The sequence below is a fragment of the Anabas testudineus genome, chromosome 23, assembly GCF_900324465.2.
Source record: "Anabas testudineus chromosome 23, fAnaTes1.2, whole genome shotgun sequence".
Lineage (NCBI taxonomy): Eukaryota > Metazoa > Chordata > Actinopteri > Anabantiformes > Anabantidae > Anabas > Anabas testudineus.
The window spans coordinates 2,186,644-2,202,801 of record NC_046631.1 but is presented as its reverse complement, the minus strand read 5'-3'; the positions used below and the strand labels follow the sequence as shown (position 1 = coordinate 2,202,801).

The window sequence follows — 16,158 nt, the reverse complement described above, 5'->3', positions numbered from 1 at the left end:
GGTAATACGACTCAAGGGTAATTTTCCTTCCACACAGTATGAGATACATGCTTGATGCCAGTGATGCCTTCATTCTTGTGGACGTGCAGTTTAACATGTCTCCATGCTTCACGTGTATACACAGTGGAAAAATCCCAAATCCAGATTGAAATTATAACTGGGCAATCAAGCAGAAACAGAAGGCATGCCACATACAAGCTCGAATCCCCAAACCCCACAGGTTTAATTATGTCAGTGTGTGTGAGTGTGCAAGTGTTTCTGAAATCCTCCTGATCTGTGTCAGCACCTCCGGGGTACCCTTAGCTTGATGATGTCATGGCAGTTTACACAGGGCCAAAACAGTATGGCAGTGGATGGTGGTCCGAGGCCAGGATCGGAGCGCACAGCTTCCAGTCATGGTGTCAAACAGATGGTGGCAGTCCCAAGGAGGTGGGGGCAGCGAGCGCTCTGATTGGCTGAGCCAGCAGGGCGGTTTCTGAAATGGAGCCTGAGCCTGGGCCCGGGGTTTGTGTGTTGTGGAGGGGGGGGCGGGGGGGGGGGGGGGGGGGGGGGGGGGGGGGGAAGGTTTAGTGGGAGGTGCCAAGGTTTGCCCGTCCAACGTGCTGCTGCGCCAAAAGGGATGAAGGGATGTACAGAAAAATGTATACTCGGTTCGTCACTGATTGTTGACAGGCCTGTTCGTCACCTGCAGACCACCAAGTTCTTCCTTTCCATTAGTTCTCTGTATCACTTACTGTGCAACAACCTCAGGCTGTATAGCTCCCCTGTCAGCGACCTGCTATGCCAGCTCTGGCGGCTTCACACCAAGTGGCAGATGTAAGTGAAGACGTTTGATCTGGCATTTTGCTCATGTCTTTTTCTCCCCGGCTTTGGACAGGCAGAGTTCCAGGGTGGTAGAGACGTCTTGTAAAAAAAATGATGTGATTATGAGGAAGGCCTCCCTGATGCAGGGGCTGTGACAGCCATCACAGCAGTATGTGTTGCATCAGTGTTTGGGGGGGGACTGCAAACTCACTCTGTTAGTATAGTAAAGAGATACACAGAGCTTGTGAATGAAGCATTTTAAAGAGTTTGCTTTCACTGTCTCCTCTTTACATGTCCTTATTTTGAAATAACATGTGCTATCATTCTGCCCAGTTCCTTCTGGATGAGGACTAAGGCAGCATGGATGTGATAATAACGTGTTAGAGGAAACATGTTTATGATTGATTCTCTCTGAGAGGAGACTTCCTGTGAGTGACTGACTTATTCTAGGCTTCAAGTGAAGCAGCATTCACATGACAACATTCAGCTCGTGCACTATGAAGATCATTTAGTTCTTTATAGTGAATAAGAATGATCAACAGCATGTTTCTACTTGCAAGAAGATCATTAATATTTCATACAATCAACACAATAAAAAACTATAGTGTCTAGTTGCTACTGTAGATGCTAGTTGCCCATGAACACGGAAATGTTCACTTCCTAAATCTTTACGATTAAATTCCAGCAGCAAAACTTTTGCTCCTCAGTTAGAAAAAAGATTTAAGCCAACTGCAGTTTTGTAACTGGGGAAAGTAAGATTACAGGTGGGACATCATCTTACTGTGTTGGCGGCATTTCATATAAAAAAAGTTACATAATGTAGCTGTAAGATGATGACATGGATTGAAGTTAATATTGAAATTGTACTTTATGTTCCATGGAAATTATGCTTTGAAAAGTTAAGATATAGTATTATACAGACATATGCATTTGGGCAGTTTACAGCAGAGCAACCCAGACCATGCTGGAGAAATGATATATCTCATCTGGCGTGGAAACAGCTTGGGATCAAATGTTTATGGCTCTGTGTAGATTTTAATAGATGTTGACAAAATAAACTATTATCAACATGAACGGAAAACAAAACAAAATTAGTACCCTCATTAATAGGGGATCGTTAATACTGTATCTGCAGCAACTTTAATAGCAATCTGCCCAGTATTGGTACTTTGGCCTCGATCAAAATGGCAGACAGAACATTTTTACTTTAGATATCAAATGGGAGGAAAATGTATTAAACTCCTCTGTACCCTCAGGCTGTCTACCATTTCTCTCGTCCTCATGGGTGAATGTTATATTGTGTTTCCTGCTTCTGTAGTGTCTAATCGTTGTTGAGCCCATGTTCAGAGTTCGATATGAAGGTCACATGTTTGACCTCTGTGACAGCCACCATGGCTTATGTCACGAGTGAGAACGAACAAGAAAACTGATCGCTTTAAATATGATGAAAAAGACGGCAGCAAAATGGGGCATGTCCTCAAGCTAAATTAAATCTGCATTGTTCAGAGATGGACTGTCTGTGCTACATCCGCCCTGCGCTGCCTTCAAAGAGCGGCTTAGAGTACAGAACTTATTTAGCATGCAGCGTGTGTGTGCTGGAAATCTGGATGGCGAGAAGCATGTGCCTGTTGCGATCACATGGTAGAGTAGCACCTTTGCATTTTTAATGTCCATCATAAATAACCTTGTGAGGCCGCGTGTGTGTTTATAAACCGTGTATGCGTGTGTGTTTGGTGTCTGGTTTAATGTGACATGATTCAGCTGTTAGAGGCTGGCATGCACCAGGGAGAGAGGATATATCCGCGCTCTGCAGACGCCAACACGACAAACTTAAAGCCCAGCACGAGGCAGCAGTTGTCATTAGTTGGCACAGCATCCAAACCTGCCAAAGAACACAGCTCAGGTAGTCCTGCAGTTAACGTCATGATAAGAGGGAGACAGACACGGAGGCAGAGAGAGGGGGCATGTCTGAACTGAAGGAGTGGGAGCACGTTTAAAGGAAATATCCACTCTGCAACACCTTTACTTTTTTAAAGCTATTTATTATTATGCATACATCAGCCGCAGCTGATATGGGCCGTGTCATGGTGTGTGAGCACTTTGTACACAGCCTCCATATGACTTGCTTTCCATTAATAAATGCAGAGTGAGTAGCAAGCCGATCTCACAGCTAAGTGTAAACAGCTCTATATTAACAGCAGCCTCATCCGATCAAATGCAGTAAAGACACAGAAGACACATTAAAACCTCCATACTCTACTTTGTGATAACTTTCAGTACATAAACACCAAGTGCACACACCATGCATCGATGGGAGTTTAAGGAACAATGGGTGAAACATAATAGAAAATGCAAAGTAAGACAAAACTCAAATTCTCTTTATATAAAGAGCTGCAGAGTGATGCAGTGTAACTTCATCAAACTGAAGGTGCCAGTGAATGAGCTGAAAAGGCTGTTACAGGCACATTTACTGTATAATAATAAATAATATGAAGAGAGTGCTATGCTAACAGCAGTAGAGTGAATGCACAGTGTTCAGGAGCTTGGTGACCCAAATAGTGGCAATGATATTTTTGAGAGTGAGCGTGTGAGTCATGCAATCCAAAAACAAGGCAGGGTGTGAAACGACTTCTTTAGAGCTACAGTAAGGAGGCAGAGCGTACCAGTGCGTGGACTGTGGGAGGAAGGTGGAGAAGGAGCATAGTAGGCTGCGTGTGTGGAAATCTGCTCTGTCCAGATCTCAGATTGAGCAGCGGATGTTAGCTCAGTCGAGGGAAGCTGAATATCTGGGTGCATCTGTTGGTTCCCAAATCACAAAACAAGATTTGTATACGACTCATTTAATGCTGCCACCATGTCAATTCTGATGTAGTGTATCAACATGTTGTCATTTTGCCAGTCAAAGACAAATTAACACTGCATGATCAGTGTTATTGTCTTTGCTTCGAAATTGTAAAATGTTTTGCATTTGTGCTGCTGAGTCACTGCCCCCTGTCAACATCCCTTGCTTACCCTTGACACAATAGATATTCTATGATATCACCCTGTCTTGCCGCTAATACCTCACTTAAAGCTGGGGAATTTATTGCATCCTGATAGAAACGCCTTATTTCCGTCCTTTTTCATGTTGGCAGTGGATATAAATGGAGGGGACAGCAAATAGCACCCAAGAGGACTATTTAGGCGTCGCCATCTCCGACTTTGCCCTTGGACACTGTTGCCTAGTCACAAGGGGGACGAGTGAGGAAAGATGCCTTTCATTTGTAGACATTTTAACATTGCAAAGCATGTGTTGAGCTCTATATTGAAAATAAGTGATGACAGACAGTGTTTAAAATGGGGGAGTGATCTGTACCCTGCAGTGGTACATTTATCAAGACAGTCTACACTTAAATTTCTCACGAAACATGGCAGGCGCCATGTTAAAGAATTTTAATTGTAGTCAGATGTGTAGTGTAACTCATTGTAACTGTCACAACTCTGTGGTTAGATGCAAATTTGAGTAATTACCAACCAATAAGGAGTTAATTGCTAAATAATTAGTACCTAATCAGTATAGCGTGAAAATTGAGTCATCACTGTTTGACAAAATAATCTTACCACTGACTCTCCTTTTATCCTTTGCTTTCAACAGCATCTAAAGATCTGCATCATCAGATACAGTAGATTCTCTTGTGTCATGGGTCAAGAGTTCATCGTGTTCCAATCAGTATCCCTGAACAGAAACAAAGATTATAATAAAAACAGAGAAAAAAAAATAAGTTTTTTTAAAAAACAAATTAATGACACTGGCCTGAACAAAAATGATGGCACCCCTAGAAAAGATTAAACCATAGGGACATGTTAAACTAAAGTGTATCCTGTAATCAGTCACTCTGACAATTTAAAAGGTGGAAGGTCACTGTGCTGTTTGATATCATGGTTTGTACCACACTGAACATGTGAAAGGTAAAGGCTGTAAGACCATCTCCAAGCAGCTTGATGTTCCTGTGACTACAGTTGCACATAATATTCAGATGTTTAAGGTCCACAGGACGTCCCCTGGAAAGTCACATCAGCTCTATGTTCAGACACGGAAACATGAAGCATACAAAGGAAGGTACACTGTACCTACTGTGAAACATGGAGGAGGCTGAGTTGTGTTCTGCATCTGGGACACGGTGCTTAAATCTGTGCAGGGTACAATGAAATCTCAAGACTATCAAAGTATTCTGGAGGAAAATGTTTTGCCCAGTGTCAGAAAGCTTGGTCTCTGCCACAGGTCATGTGACTCCAACAGGATAATGACGTAAAACACACCTGGAAACACATGAGAATGGCTGAGAACGAATCCTGGCCTTCTATGAGTCCTGATCTTAATCATATTAACATCTGTGGAAATAGCTGAAACATGCAGTTTGGAATAGGAACCATTCAAAACTAATTCAGCTTTGCTATTTCCCATTGATTATAAAGTCTAACACTGAATTGATCTTCCTGCTTGGTTTACTGGCAACAGCCCAATATAAGTAAATGAAATCTGTTTGCATCTGCACCGTGCTACATTTCCACCATGAGCATGGGGAAGTGCGTGTTTATTTGTTGTTCAATTGCTCCTGTCTCTGAAGACCATTTAAATTGATGCAATTTAATTAAATTTGTGTCAGGTCGCACTCAAGGGTAAAGTTGTGATGTGTCATGGGCGCTGTATGTACGCCACTATATAGAACATCAACACTGAATTAATCTGATATGTATGTGAAGGACTGATAGTAACATATGTTCTTTTTTTTCTGTTTTTCTCCTTTGTAGTTTATTGCCTTTGCATCTTTGTTCTTCATCCTGGTCTCCATCACCACCTTCTGCTTGGAGACTCATGAAGCTTTCAACAAGATCATCAACAAGACTGAGCTGATGCGGAACAGCAGTGTGGCGGACCCGGGCCCTCAGTATGAGATTGAAACTGACCCAGCTCTCACCTATGTGGAGGGCGTTTGTGTCTTCTGGTTCACAATTGAATTCTTGGTGCGTGTGACCTTCTGCCCAGTGAAGTTGGAGTTTGTTAAGAGTGTGCTCAACATTATTGATTTTGTGGCCATCTTGCCTTTCTACTTGGAGGTAGGGCTTAGCGGCCTTTCTTCAAAGGCGGCCAAGGATGTGCTGGGTTTCCTCAGGGTGGTGCGCTTTGTTCGTATCCTGCGCATCTTCAAGCTAACGCGTCATTTCGTCGGGCTAAGGGTGTTGGGCCATACATTAAGGGCCAGCACCAATGAATTTCTGCTGCTTATCATCTTTCTGGCGTTGGGAGTGTTAATTTTTGCCACCATGATTTACTACGCCGAACGAATCGGCGCCAAACCCAATGACCCAACTGCCAGCGTCCACACAAAGTTCAAGAACATACCTATTGGATTCTGGTGGGCCGTGGTCACCATGACTACACTGGGCTATGGTGACATGTATCCAGAGACCTGGTCTGGCATGGTAGTGGGCGCACTATGTGCTTTAGCTGGCGTGCTGACGATAGCCATGCCTGTGCCAGTTATCGTCAATAACTTTGGGATGTACTACTCCCTGGCCATGGCCAAGCAGAAGCTGCCCAAGAAAAGGAAGAAACACATCCCTCAGGCAGTGCAGGGAGGGTCCCCGACCTACTGCAAAACTGATCTCAACACCACCTGCAACAGCACTCAAGGTGACCTGTGCCATGTCAAGGGGAGCAGAGTACTAGAACGCAACCGTTCAGGTAAGTCTCTATGAAGTTATTGTAGAGGTGATATTTATGTAGTGACAGTGAATGCATCAGGGACTTCTGCTCAGGTAGAACGCAGTAGCCATATGACAGATGCCCCTGGAGACTCATGAACAGAAGACTTTTTACCTCGCAGGCTACATTTCTGGTTTCTACGGTGATAAGCATGACCATGAGAAAGGCACTGAGAGTAGGAGAAGGTTTTGTTAAATAGCTCATGCTTGTAAGAATTCACAGTTGTTGTGTCCAAGTTTTTCTTCCAGCAGGGATTGTTCATTTGCCTTTCAGACCGTAGGTGGCTGTTTTCCCCTCTGGGCCCGTGTCAGTAATTTGCTCTGACACATCTCGTATTGATGGAAATTAGTGTCAGCCTCTGTACACCGACTTTCTTTGAATTCTAGCTAAGACATTCCTGAGGCTAGGCCACTCTGGGCTCCTCTCAGTCTATTTGTTTATTAGGTCTCGGAAATCGCACACTGTATTTAATAAGTATAGAATTATTCATGCCTCAACTGAATGCACAAACAGAATGAATCTGCTTTAGTCACCTGTATGATTTCCTTAAAGGCCTTTTAAAAGACAATATGCAATACTTTTTCTCTTCAATATGCTGTATGTTGCAATATAAAAGGTTCTATTTAACATAAACTGTATTTAATTTTGTTAATATGAGGGGGCATACCAGCTTATTGAGAATAAATAATCAAAGGCAATTATTGAACCTTTAACTTAAACTTGTCTTTTATTCTCGCTTTATGAACATGTTCTAGGAGAAAACCCAGCCAGTACTACCTCTCCAGCCCAAGTCTGGTAAAGCTTACTCCTCTGCGACTAAGGCCTCCATCGTCATCCAAAAACACATAAAAGAGCCACACTGATGTAATTCATGACACAATACATCACAACAATTGGCATTGTCAGCTGTGAAACTGTCACTGCATCTTCAATCTGTGGAGAGTAACAGCACATACAAATGCAATGGTACAGTGCTTTTATGTGCATTTAACAGCTTTTTGACAGAGGCACGAGCTGTTGTAACAAGACTAGAGCTCTAGAGACAGTACTGGTTGGCGGGACAAAAACATTCCTGAGTAAAATGCAAAAACGTTATCCAGCAAATACAGTTCAACCATCCTCCAATTATGTCAATTAAATTTTAACGCCGTCTGTGTACCTAAGAACAAAATGTGACCATGTAACCTTTGACCTCTGCTGTGCTACATAGTGGTGACATTTAGTGCATGCTTTTAATGTGGGAGGCTGCTTGATGTTTGCTGTGACTGTGACTGTGTTCCCCATTCCCTTACTTCCCCAAATCCTCTCTCAGGGTGGACGTTTCCCATTTAATGTTTCCCAGAGAGGACACTTTGGTGCTATTGGCACAATTTAACTCTTACACTTTACACTTTAACACTTTTACTTCAGTTCTTATTATATTTAGCTACTGAAAAAGCAATACAATATATTCCATACTCGATCAATCCATCATTAACTTCCAATTCATGAAAAAACTAAGTTTTTAATAACTTTTTAAAAGACATAAGTGAAGTTGTGAGTTTAATCTCTACTGGTGAACTGTTCCATAATTACACAAAGAGTGATTTTGGGAGAGTTAAATTATACCTATTAAAGAATCTAACTGGGAAAAACAGGATGTGGACTTTCCTACTGCAGCTAACCATCTAACTTGTGTGATTTTGTCCTGTGCAGTTCTGTCAGCCGACTGTAGCGGGGGCAGTGACCTGACCATGTCTCCAGAGGAAAGAGTCCCGATGCGAAGCTCCAGCACCAGGGAGCAGGATCGCCGTAGTACGGGGACATGCTTCCTACTTGCTGCTAGTGACTACACTTGTCCTGCAGACGGAGGAATACGAAAAACAGGTAGCGGCATGTGGTGATTGAGCTGCATTACAAGCCAGTATTTAATTAAACTTTGAATAAATATTTTAAAGTATGGCTAAACGTATAATGTGAGTTTTAAAATAGTTTTAAAAAGATCTTTAAAACACAGTCATTAGTCCAAATCCTCATCAGCTGATCCATGTCCTTAGCGACTAGGGACACCAACATCACTGGAGGGTGGAAGGCATTTTGTTCAGGCCTAGTCAGATAAGGTAACGTACAGTAACCTGTGGACCTTGTGTTGTGGTACATAACACAACGTTTTTAGCAATTCTGAGGGGCAACAGTGTCCATGCAGCTGACTCAGAACTGTTGCTTTCTTAACAATTTATTCAGGTTTTCTTGTTGCCTGGAAACACTTGAATAAATTTCTGACCCAGTGCCTCACTTCTTTTTTTGTTTTTTTGTTTTTTTGGCTGTTGCCTGGTACATTGTCCATCTACTGCTCCCAAATAAGCCTGGTGTATCATCTGCCTCTAAGGTGACGATACACTGCAGATAGTTCATGCAGGCAGGAATTCAAATGGTTTAAGTAGACGTCCAACCATCCAAGTTCTGCAAATTAGTATAATAAGTGTTGTTTTCGTTCAACACTAAAGGTAATTAAGAGCAACGCAAATCCCTAAACCCTCCCTGAGTATGATTCTCACTAGAGCCCTGATGTACTCAAGAGAAATCTGATGCTGGTCAGGTCTACAGCTGCTAAGCTGTGATTGAACAATTGCTGCTTCAGGCCACTTCACTGTAGCAAACAATCAATTCTAAATGAAGAAGTCCAAGTCAAACACGATGACTTGACCGGGGGTCCTGTTACAACCCCAGGATGACCTGATTCTTGTCTCTGAACACGGAATCCTCGCTGGCAGAGGAAGTTTCGACTAGCTGTTGAAACAGTTTCCATCGATTCCCAGGAGCAATAGCATTGATAAAATGTGTCTTTAAATCTTGCCGTCAGATTCAACAGCAATGCATCAGTGGAAAGGTCGGACTCACAAAGAGCTTGACCTTCCAAACACTTTGACCCAAGCTAAAGGTCATCATTAAGTTCACATTTACACAAACGCCTGCTGCTGTTCCGTGCAGTTTCAAAGGCAGAATAGGTCGTTTAGTGAAATGTATAAACGGGACGCTGCACACTGTTGAAATGAGGTCATGTGGCAGCTGATTTGATGGGCATTCATTGTAGCAAACACATTCTATTATTATAAAACACTTGTAATTACAGTCTCTTTTTGGCCAGCTAAAATAATCTATCACGTAAGGCCTAAGGGTAATTAACGCCTCAACTTTATCTCAAGCATCTTGAGGCGCTAATTCTGAGTTAAGCTGCACTTAATTGTCTTGCATCAGAGTCGATCTGAATGTCCTGCTCTCAGCGTTATTGCGTATAGCCTCACAGTGCTACTGTACTCATTCGGTAGCAGGCAAATCGTTGTTTTGCCATTCAAGTGCCTCATTTTGTTCAGTTGAATTCCAGCTCTCCTTTTGAGAAGAACTCTGATCATTCGGATTTACAATAATACAAAATACAGTGTAGTGACAAATAAAATAACTTGTTGATGATTTTCAAGCTGGCCAAGTCTAAAAGGTTAAACTGCTGCACATCTAGTCCAGATAATACAGAGAGCACATCATGGTGGTCTCCGTTATAGCAGGGCTCCTCGCCCAGCAGCTGTGTCTTCATCTCTGCTGCTTCAGTCGGCGGTTGCAGCCGCTGCCACGCTAACACTAATGCATAAAACATCAGGTCCTTTCTAGTCCTTGCTACCTACTGGCATAGACCCAGGCCGTCCTTTGTTGTGCCTGGTTCTGAAACAGCCCTGGTTTAATTTACTGTACACCATTCCTCTTGGTAAAACAAATGGGTGCCGTACGCAGTATGGTGATGAGGCCACATTTCCATTAGCTGTTCCTCATCAGCGTTTACGCCGGCTGATTGGCATGCTCCATTAATGATCCGGCTGCTTTTGGCTTGCTTGTTTATTTTTGCACAGAGTGACCGAATGCAAATGAGCCAGCATGCGTCACATGCTGCATTTTGAATAGTTTGACTTCACTTAATATGTGAAGTCTGCGTAGATAATTAAAAGATTAATAATTAACCTTCATTATCATCAGTATGACAAGGCTACAAATGAAATGAAAACATGCATAAACACATTTGATCCATAATGTGCATGTTTGTAGTCTTAATATGTGCACTTGCTATCATATCGCATATATTAGAACTTTTTAAGTGGTGAATATTACGCTAATATAATAACACGCTGCATATTTATCATTACTTTTATAACATTTCTACACTTTCTTAGAATGATAAATACTAATGGTGATGGTATAAGATGAATGACTGCTGTTACTCTAATTTCCACATGTATAGAGGAACAATATTTCTTATTTGACTGATAGTTCAGACTCTCACTCTCACAGACATCTCCCCCCACCTGTGCGAGCTAAAGCCAAAGAACCACTTTTGGCTAAATAGCAACTTCAAATAGTAATATATAATAATATATATTTATATATATTTAAATTATTTTATAGTAGTAATCATTTAATTCGTTTTTCTGTTTTTTCATACAGTTCCAACCAGTCAGAGTTTGACTTCCTGTTTTCTGACACATGGACAAAATTCACTTTGTCTTCCCCTAGATAAGAGGGGCTTAGGGATCAAGTTTGCTTCTAGTCACACTGTACATTTCACTGGATAGATTTCATATCATCGGATATATAAATATAACCAGCAATAGAATTCTTTTTGAATTATACCAACTTCAGGCAAAATAGAAGCTGTAACTTATTCCTTAGTGGAATAAGAAATTCTGCATCATTAGACAGAAAAGCTGTGGTTCTTTGGCTCTACCTGCTCAGCTTATGAGATTATTTCTCTCTCCAAATCACCAACAGCTATAATATGTGCTATCTCAGACAGACAGTCTGCCTTATTGTCACTGTTAGGAGATGTGTTGTGCATGCACTCACCATACAGTATGTTCCTCTGTCTCACTCCTGTCTCCTGTCTTGTCTCGGTTCACTCGGCTGGCTCGGACTCGGATCATTGCCTGCCTTCGTGCCTGCCTGCCTGCCTGCCTGCGTGCCTGCCTGCCTGCCTGCCTGTGTGTGTTAATGTCCTGTTCCTGCACCACCACAACCACCACCTCTCTGTCGCACCCTCATCTGAAGGCTATGAGAAATCCCGGAGCTTAAACAACATAGCGGGCTTGACTGGTAGCGCCCTAAGGTTGTCTCCTGTGACCTCGCCCTACGGATCGCCCTGCCCGCTGCAGCGCTCCCGCTCCCCTATCCCCTCCATCCTGTGAGACGTCCAGCCGCGGGCCAGTTTGGCCTAAACCACCCTAGATCCTACCGCCCCCTCCCCATCAAACCTCCACTCTTTGATATTATATCGAACTCTGTTCTAGATATTGTGACTAGTGCATAAGTACTTAACTTTGTAGCTAAGACTAATGTTGGGCAACCTGAGCAACTCCTTACTTTCCCCTTGTCCTTGAAGGTACATGTGCTTAGCTACCATCCTTAAATAACTAGTCAGTTCTCCTGTGTCACTTGGAGTTCCCTGTAGTTCGATGTTGTCCTACTTTGACACTTGCAATAAAAGAACTCTGACTGGTGGCTCCAGAAGTAGCAGCCATAACATTTAATAAAAAAAACATATTAATAATCAGGGATATTAGATGTTGCTATATTTAGATACTTTGAAAAAAGATGTGCTTCCAAAAAAAGAAAGAGCGATGTCACTTCATTTTAACCTCATACGACTGTGACTCCTGTGTCTTTGTTTTTTGCTACTTTATTTTTGGGATGCAGGTGGGGGAGGGATTGGGTGCTGGGATTGAAAGGACTTGTCTTTGACTCGCACGAGCACACTCACGTAGCCCGTCAGTCTTCGCCTGCTGCAGGGCCCGCTCATGTTTTTGCATGGATCATCCCGTAACCATCGTCTGTGGCGAGGAGAAGGGACGAGGCAGACAGAGGGAAAGGCGATACACCCAGGAGTGTTTCTTTTTATTTATTACTCAACTTGTATTATCTCATTTTGATGATATTCCCATTTGCTTCACCAACAATCCACCAAGGGGACTAAAGACACAAAATGCCAGCTGGGTGTTCGCTTCTCTCTGCATGTGTGGTTTGATTTTTTTTACCCTTTATTTTGTGTGTGTGTGTGTGTATTAATTTATTATTTTCTGGCTTTCTCTGCTGCTATTTCCGATTAACTTGTCTCCCCCCTTTATGTAATTTGTTTTTCTTTGACGGAGCGCCACCAAAGCTGTTGTGTCTCTGGTTGTTCACTCACAGATAACTGCAAAGAGGTTGTCTTTACTGGTTTCACACAAGCAGAGAGCAGCGTTCTATCTTAATGGCTTTGGGGGAAAGGCACCGCCATGGCAGAAAGGTAACTTTCTGAGCAGTGCAGAACCCTCTCACTTTCGCACTCATGAATTATGATTTGTGCATGTCTGTGTGCGTGTGAGTGTGAACTAAAAACCAGGGTTATTCAATAACCCTAAGGAGAAATTCCAGTATGTGCTTGCAGGCACAAGCGCAAATATGCACACTTGTCGGCACCATCAAAGGTGTTGCTTGTAGCATTTTAATCAGTGTACCATTACCATATTCATATTAAGACATATGTATAATTACTAATTGTGTATTTGAGGGGCAAATCTGCTTTTTGCATCATGTACCACCAGACTCTGTTGAAGAAATGCATGATTTTTACACCCAAAATCATATTAATTTTGTTGCAAAAAAACTGTTAACAGGTGTGGGCCAGCAGACATAACCATGCAGCAGTGTGCCTCACCCATCCCTACAGTATGTCTATACCAATAGCACAAGGTTGCTTAGCAACTGGCTCACAGCTAGATGCATCTTACACGTAGCTCGGCAAAAAGTCAAACAATTAAAATAAAGAAGAGCTCTCACAAATATTTCTCTTTATCTGTATAAAAAAATATTGAATCACCCTCCACTTAAACTACTGCAATAGAGCTTTTTATAATTCTGGACATATGCTGAAAGAACACTACACATGACTATACATTCGTACCAGGTTCTCCTCTTGTGCAGATATTTGAAGTAGCCAGTGTGTGCATGGCGAGGCCTTCTGAAATGATGCTCAGCAGAGACAGATGCATTCTGTGTATTTAGAGATGTGTTTATATTTTATTCAGACAATTCATTTCCTATTTGAATGGTGATGATGGTGGGATAAGACTGTCATCAGCATGAGGACCTAGTGCAGTGGGAGGACCCCATTTGGAGCCATAAGGCCACTCCTGCAGGACAATACGGAATGAGGACGCACATGCAGTAAAACCCACCGACAGGCAGCCACCCAGCTCATGGCTCAGCGAGCAGGAAAGCAACTTAATGCTACAAGGACTTCGATAAGCATTTGATCTTTTCCTGATTTCTCTTTTGGTTTTCCTGTTTTGGAACTGTGGAGAAAATGGAAAAAAAAAGGGCAGGGGAAGGGGAGCGGGGGCAAATGGACACATCCTTAAAAGAGACTATTTACTGTATAGATACTGCTCCTGTAAATAAGATGACAACACAGCACACCTGGGCCGAGCGGCTCCCTCCACACATCTGTCTTTTAATGGCAAGTTAGGTAACAACGGTGGTCGGTTGCCAAGTTGCGCCATTACACTCAACGTCAATCACTTTTCTTGCTGTGGTATCCCCCGTTGCAATAAGTGTATTAACATGTATCAGTTGAGGCACTTTGTGTTCTAAAAATGGAGTGTATTCATATATGAACTTCTACATACAGTATATACAGTATAGAGAGACAAACGTGCTAAGTTGAATAAATGTGACATCCTGGTCATATCTGCTTTTGTTTCCCTTTGGAAATTTTCGGTAGGTTAATTGCTCTGCTGTGTGTTTAATGTGTGTGTATCCTAAATCTCCAGGGTAAGATCTGCAGTTCGAAAGGCCAGGTCAGCAGAGAGCAGGGCCTAGTGTCGACGCTGTCATTCTTCCAGTTAGCTTTTAGCACAAACTCGAATGAGACAGTCCCCCTGTGAGGCAGTCGCCGTTGTAAAAGTCCCCCCCCCCCCCCATCCCCCATCACCTCACCTGAGCTGTGCATTTAACATGCAAGTACCCTGTGTTAGTGCTGCAAATGTTTTTGTTTTTTTTTTATTTTCACATACCAAAATTTCTTACCAGACTATTCCTCAGAACTCCTGGTGGCTACAAAAAAAAAAACTGCATAACTTGATTCTTCCAAACTTTTTTTTTTTCCCCTTTGTAAGGGGGCGGAGCAAAAGTGTAGCAGAAGTCGACCAAGTTATTTCAAGCGGGGCTTCTACAACGGCTGCATCTGCACTGTAGCAATCCCCTACGCCCCCCCCCAAACAATCAGATCGGATTTGCAATAAGCACCCACAAAAAAAAAAAAGAAAAAAAAAAAAGAAAAGCACCGATCCACACTGTGATTTCAGCAGCCCGTGAAAAATAAGAAGGCAGAGGGAAAACGCAGCTCTGAAAGCTGACAGACAGGACCGGCAGGTGGCACAAATGATGTGTTGTGTTGGTTGCGACCTGCACAGTTGTTGGCTTGCTGTTAAAGTGTCACCCTGTACCCCCACTATCCTCCTCGTCTAGTACACACGCTGCTTTCCTCTTTGAATCGACAAAGGGGGTACCATTCTTTGTGTATTTTTAGGATGACGTAACTTGAAAAAAAAAAAATAATAAGGTGTTTATTTTTTCGAATCCAGAACATGTATTTTTGTGTCTTACTGTTGAGTACATTGCTCTTACCTGTAAAAGTCATGGTAGTCTGATGCTGTGCTTCTCCATCGTGTCCTCAAAAAAGCTGTCAGGGCTTTTGATCCGACTTCATGTTTTGTATGTTTTACTGTGAGGAAAGTTCTAGTTTGAAGTCTGTATTTGTGGAGCCTTTTGTTGGCATTCTAAAGTGCATGCTCAAAAAAACATGTCAGATTGTAAATGTAAAAAAAAAAAAAAGGTGACATACTGTATATCACAGTCAAAACAATGTGTATAGAGTAAAGGTAAATGCTATGTGAAAGATTCACATAAACTATTTATCTTTTAATCGGTTTCTTTGCTTCATTTGTGCTATTTCCCTGAAGGAGTGATTGGAGCTTCACGTCACACGTGTGCGTGACTCCTATCAGCCAAACAAAGAGCAGCTGCACCTGTCTGGCACTTCGGCGTTGATTTCTCCCCGCAGGTTCAGGCTGAGACGATGTTATTCTCCCACTTCCTGCGTCTCCTGCTCATTCTTCAGCTCACGTCCAGCAAATCAGCAGCCGCTCGGCTCGACTGTATCTCCGAGACATCCCGACTATCTTTACTCCCGTCGCTATGGAAACAGCCGCAGACGTGCCAAAAGAGACGTAAACCAGCCAGAGCTGGGAGAGTGTGTGGTTTTTTTTTTTTCAGGATAGGAGGCCCCCCCCCCAATCCTACACCCACCCTCCTTCTCCCTGCCTGGGGAGGAAGCTGGTGTACGCTTCTAACTGCTGAAACCCCAAAATACCAAATTCGTGACATGAATATTGCGTCAGAGGCTGTTTCCAACTTTCTGATTCTCTTTACATTCCCAGTGAAACACTAAGAAAACACATACTTCACCCAAACTAAATGACAGATGTACACTTAATAGGTGCAGTAGATTAATAGATACATGCACAGAGCGCAACAGTGTCACTGAGGTC

General features: G+C 42.6%; 1 protein-coding gene across 5 annotated transcripts in view; it reads left to right on the top strand.

The window, feature by feature from the left end:
• kcnc2 (potassium voltage-gated channel, Shaw-related subfamily, member 2) overlaps window positions 1-14,870 on the top strand; it is a 57,368-nt gene extending 42,498 nt beyond the window's left edge. The window contains exons 2-5 of one of the 5 annotated variants that reach the window (XM_026363012.1): window positions 5,596-6,529; window positions 8,246-8,416; window positions 12,758-12,854; window positions 13,636-14,870. In XM_026363012.1, the coding sequence (XP_026218797.1) occupies window positions 5,596-6,529; window positions 8,246-8,416; window positions 12,758-12,819 (1,167 nt within the window). In that variant the 3' untranslated portion in view covers window positions 12,820-12,854; window positions 13,636-14,870. Of the gene's footprint in view, window positions 1-5,595; window positions 6,530-8,245; window positions 8,417-8,586 lie in introns of all 5 variants that reach the window. The other 4 variants (XM_026363011.1, XM_026363014.1, XM_026363010.1 and 1 more) reach the window with 4 other exon arrangements.
• Window positions 14,871-16,158: the final 1,288 nt, after the last annotated feature.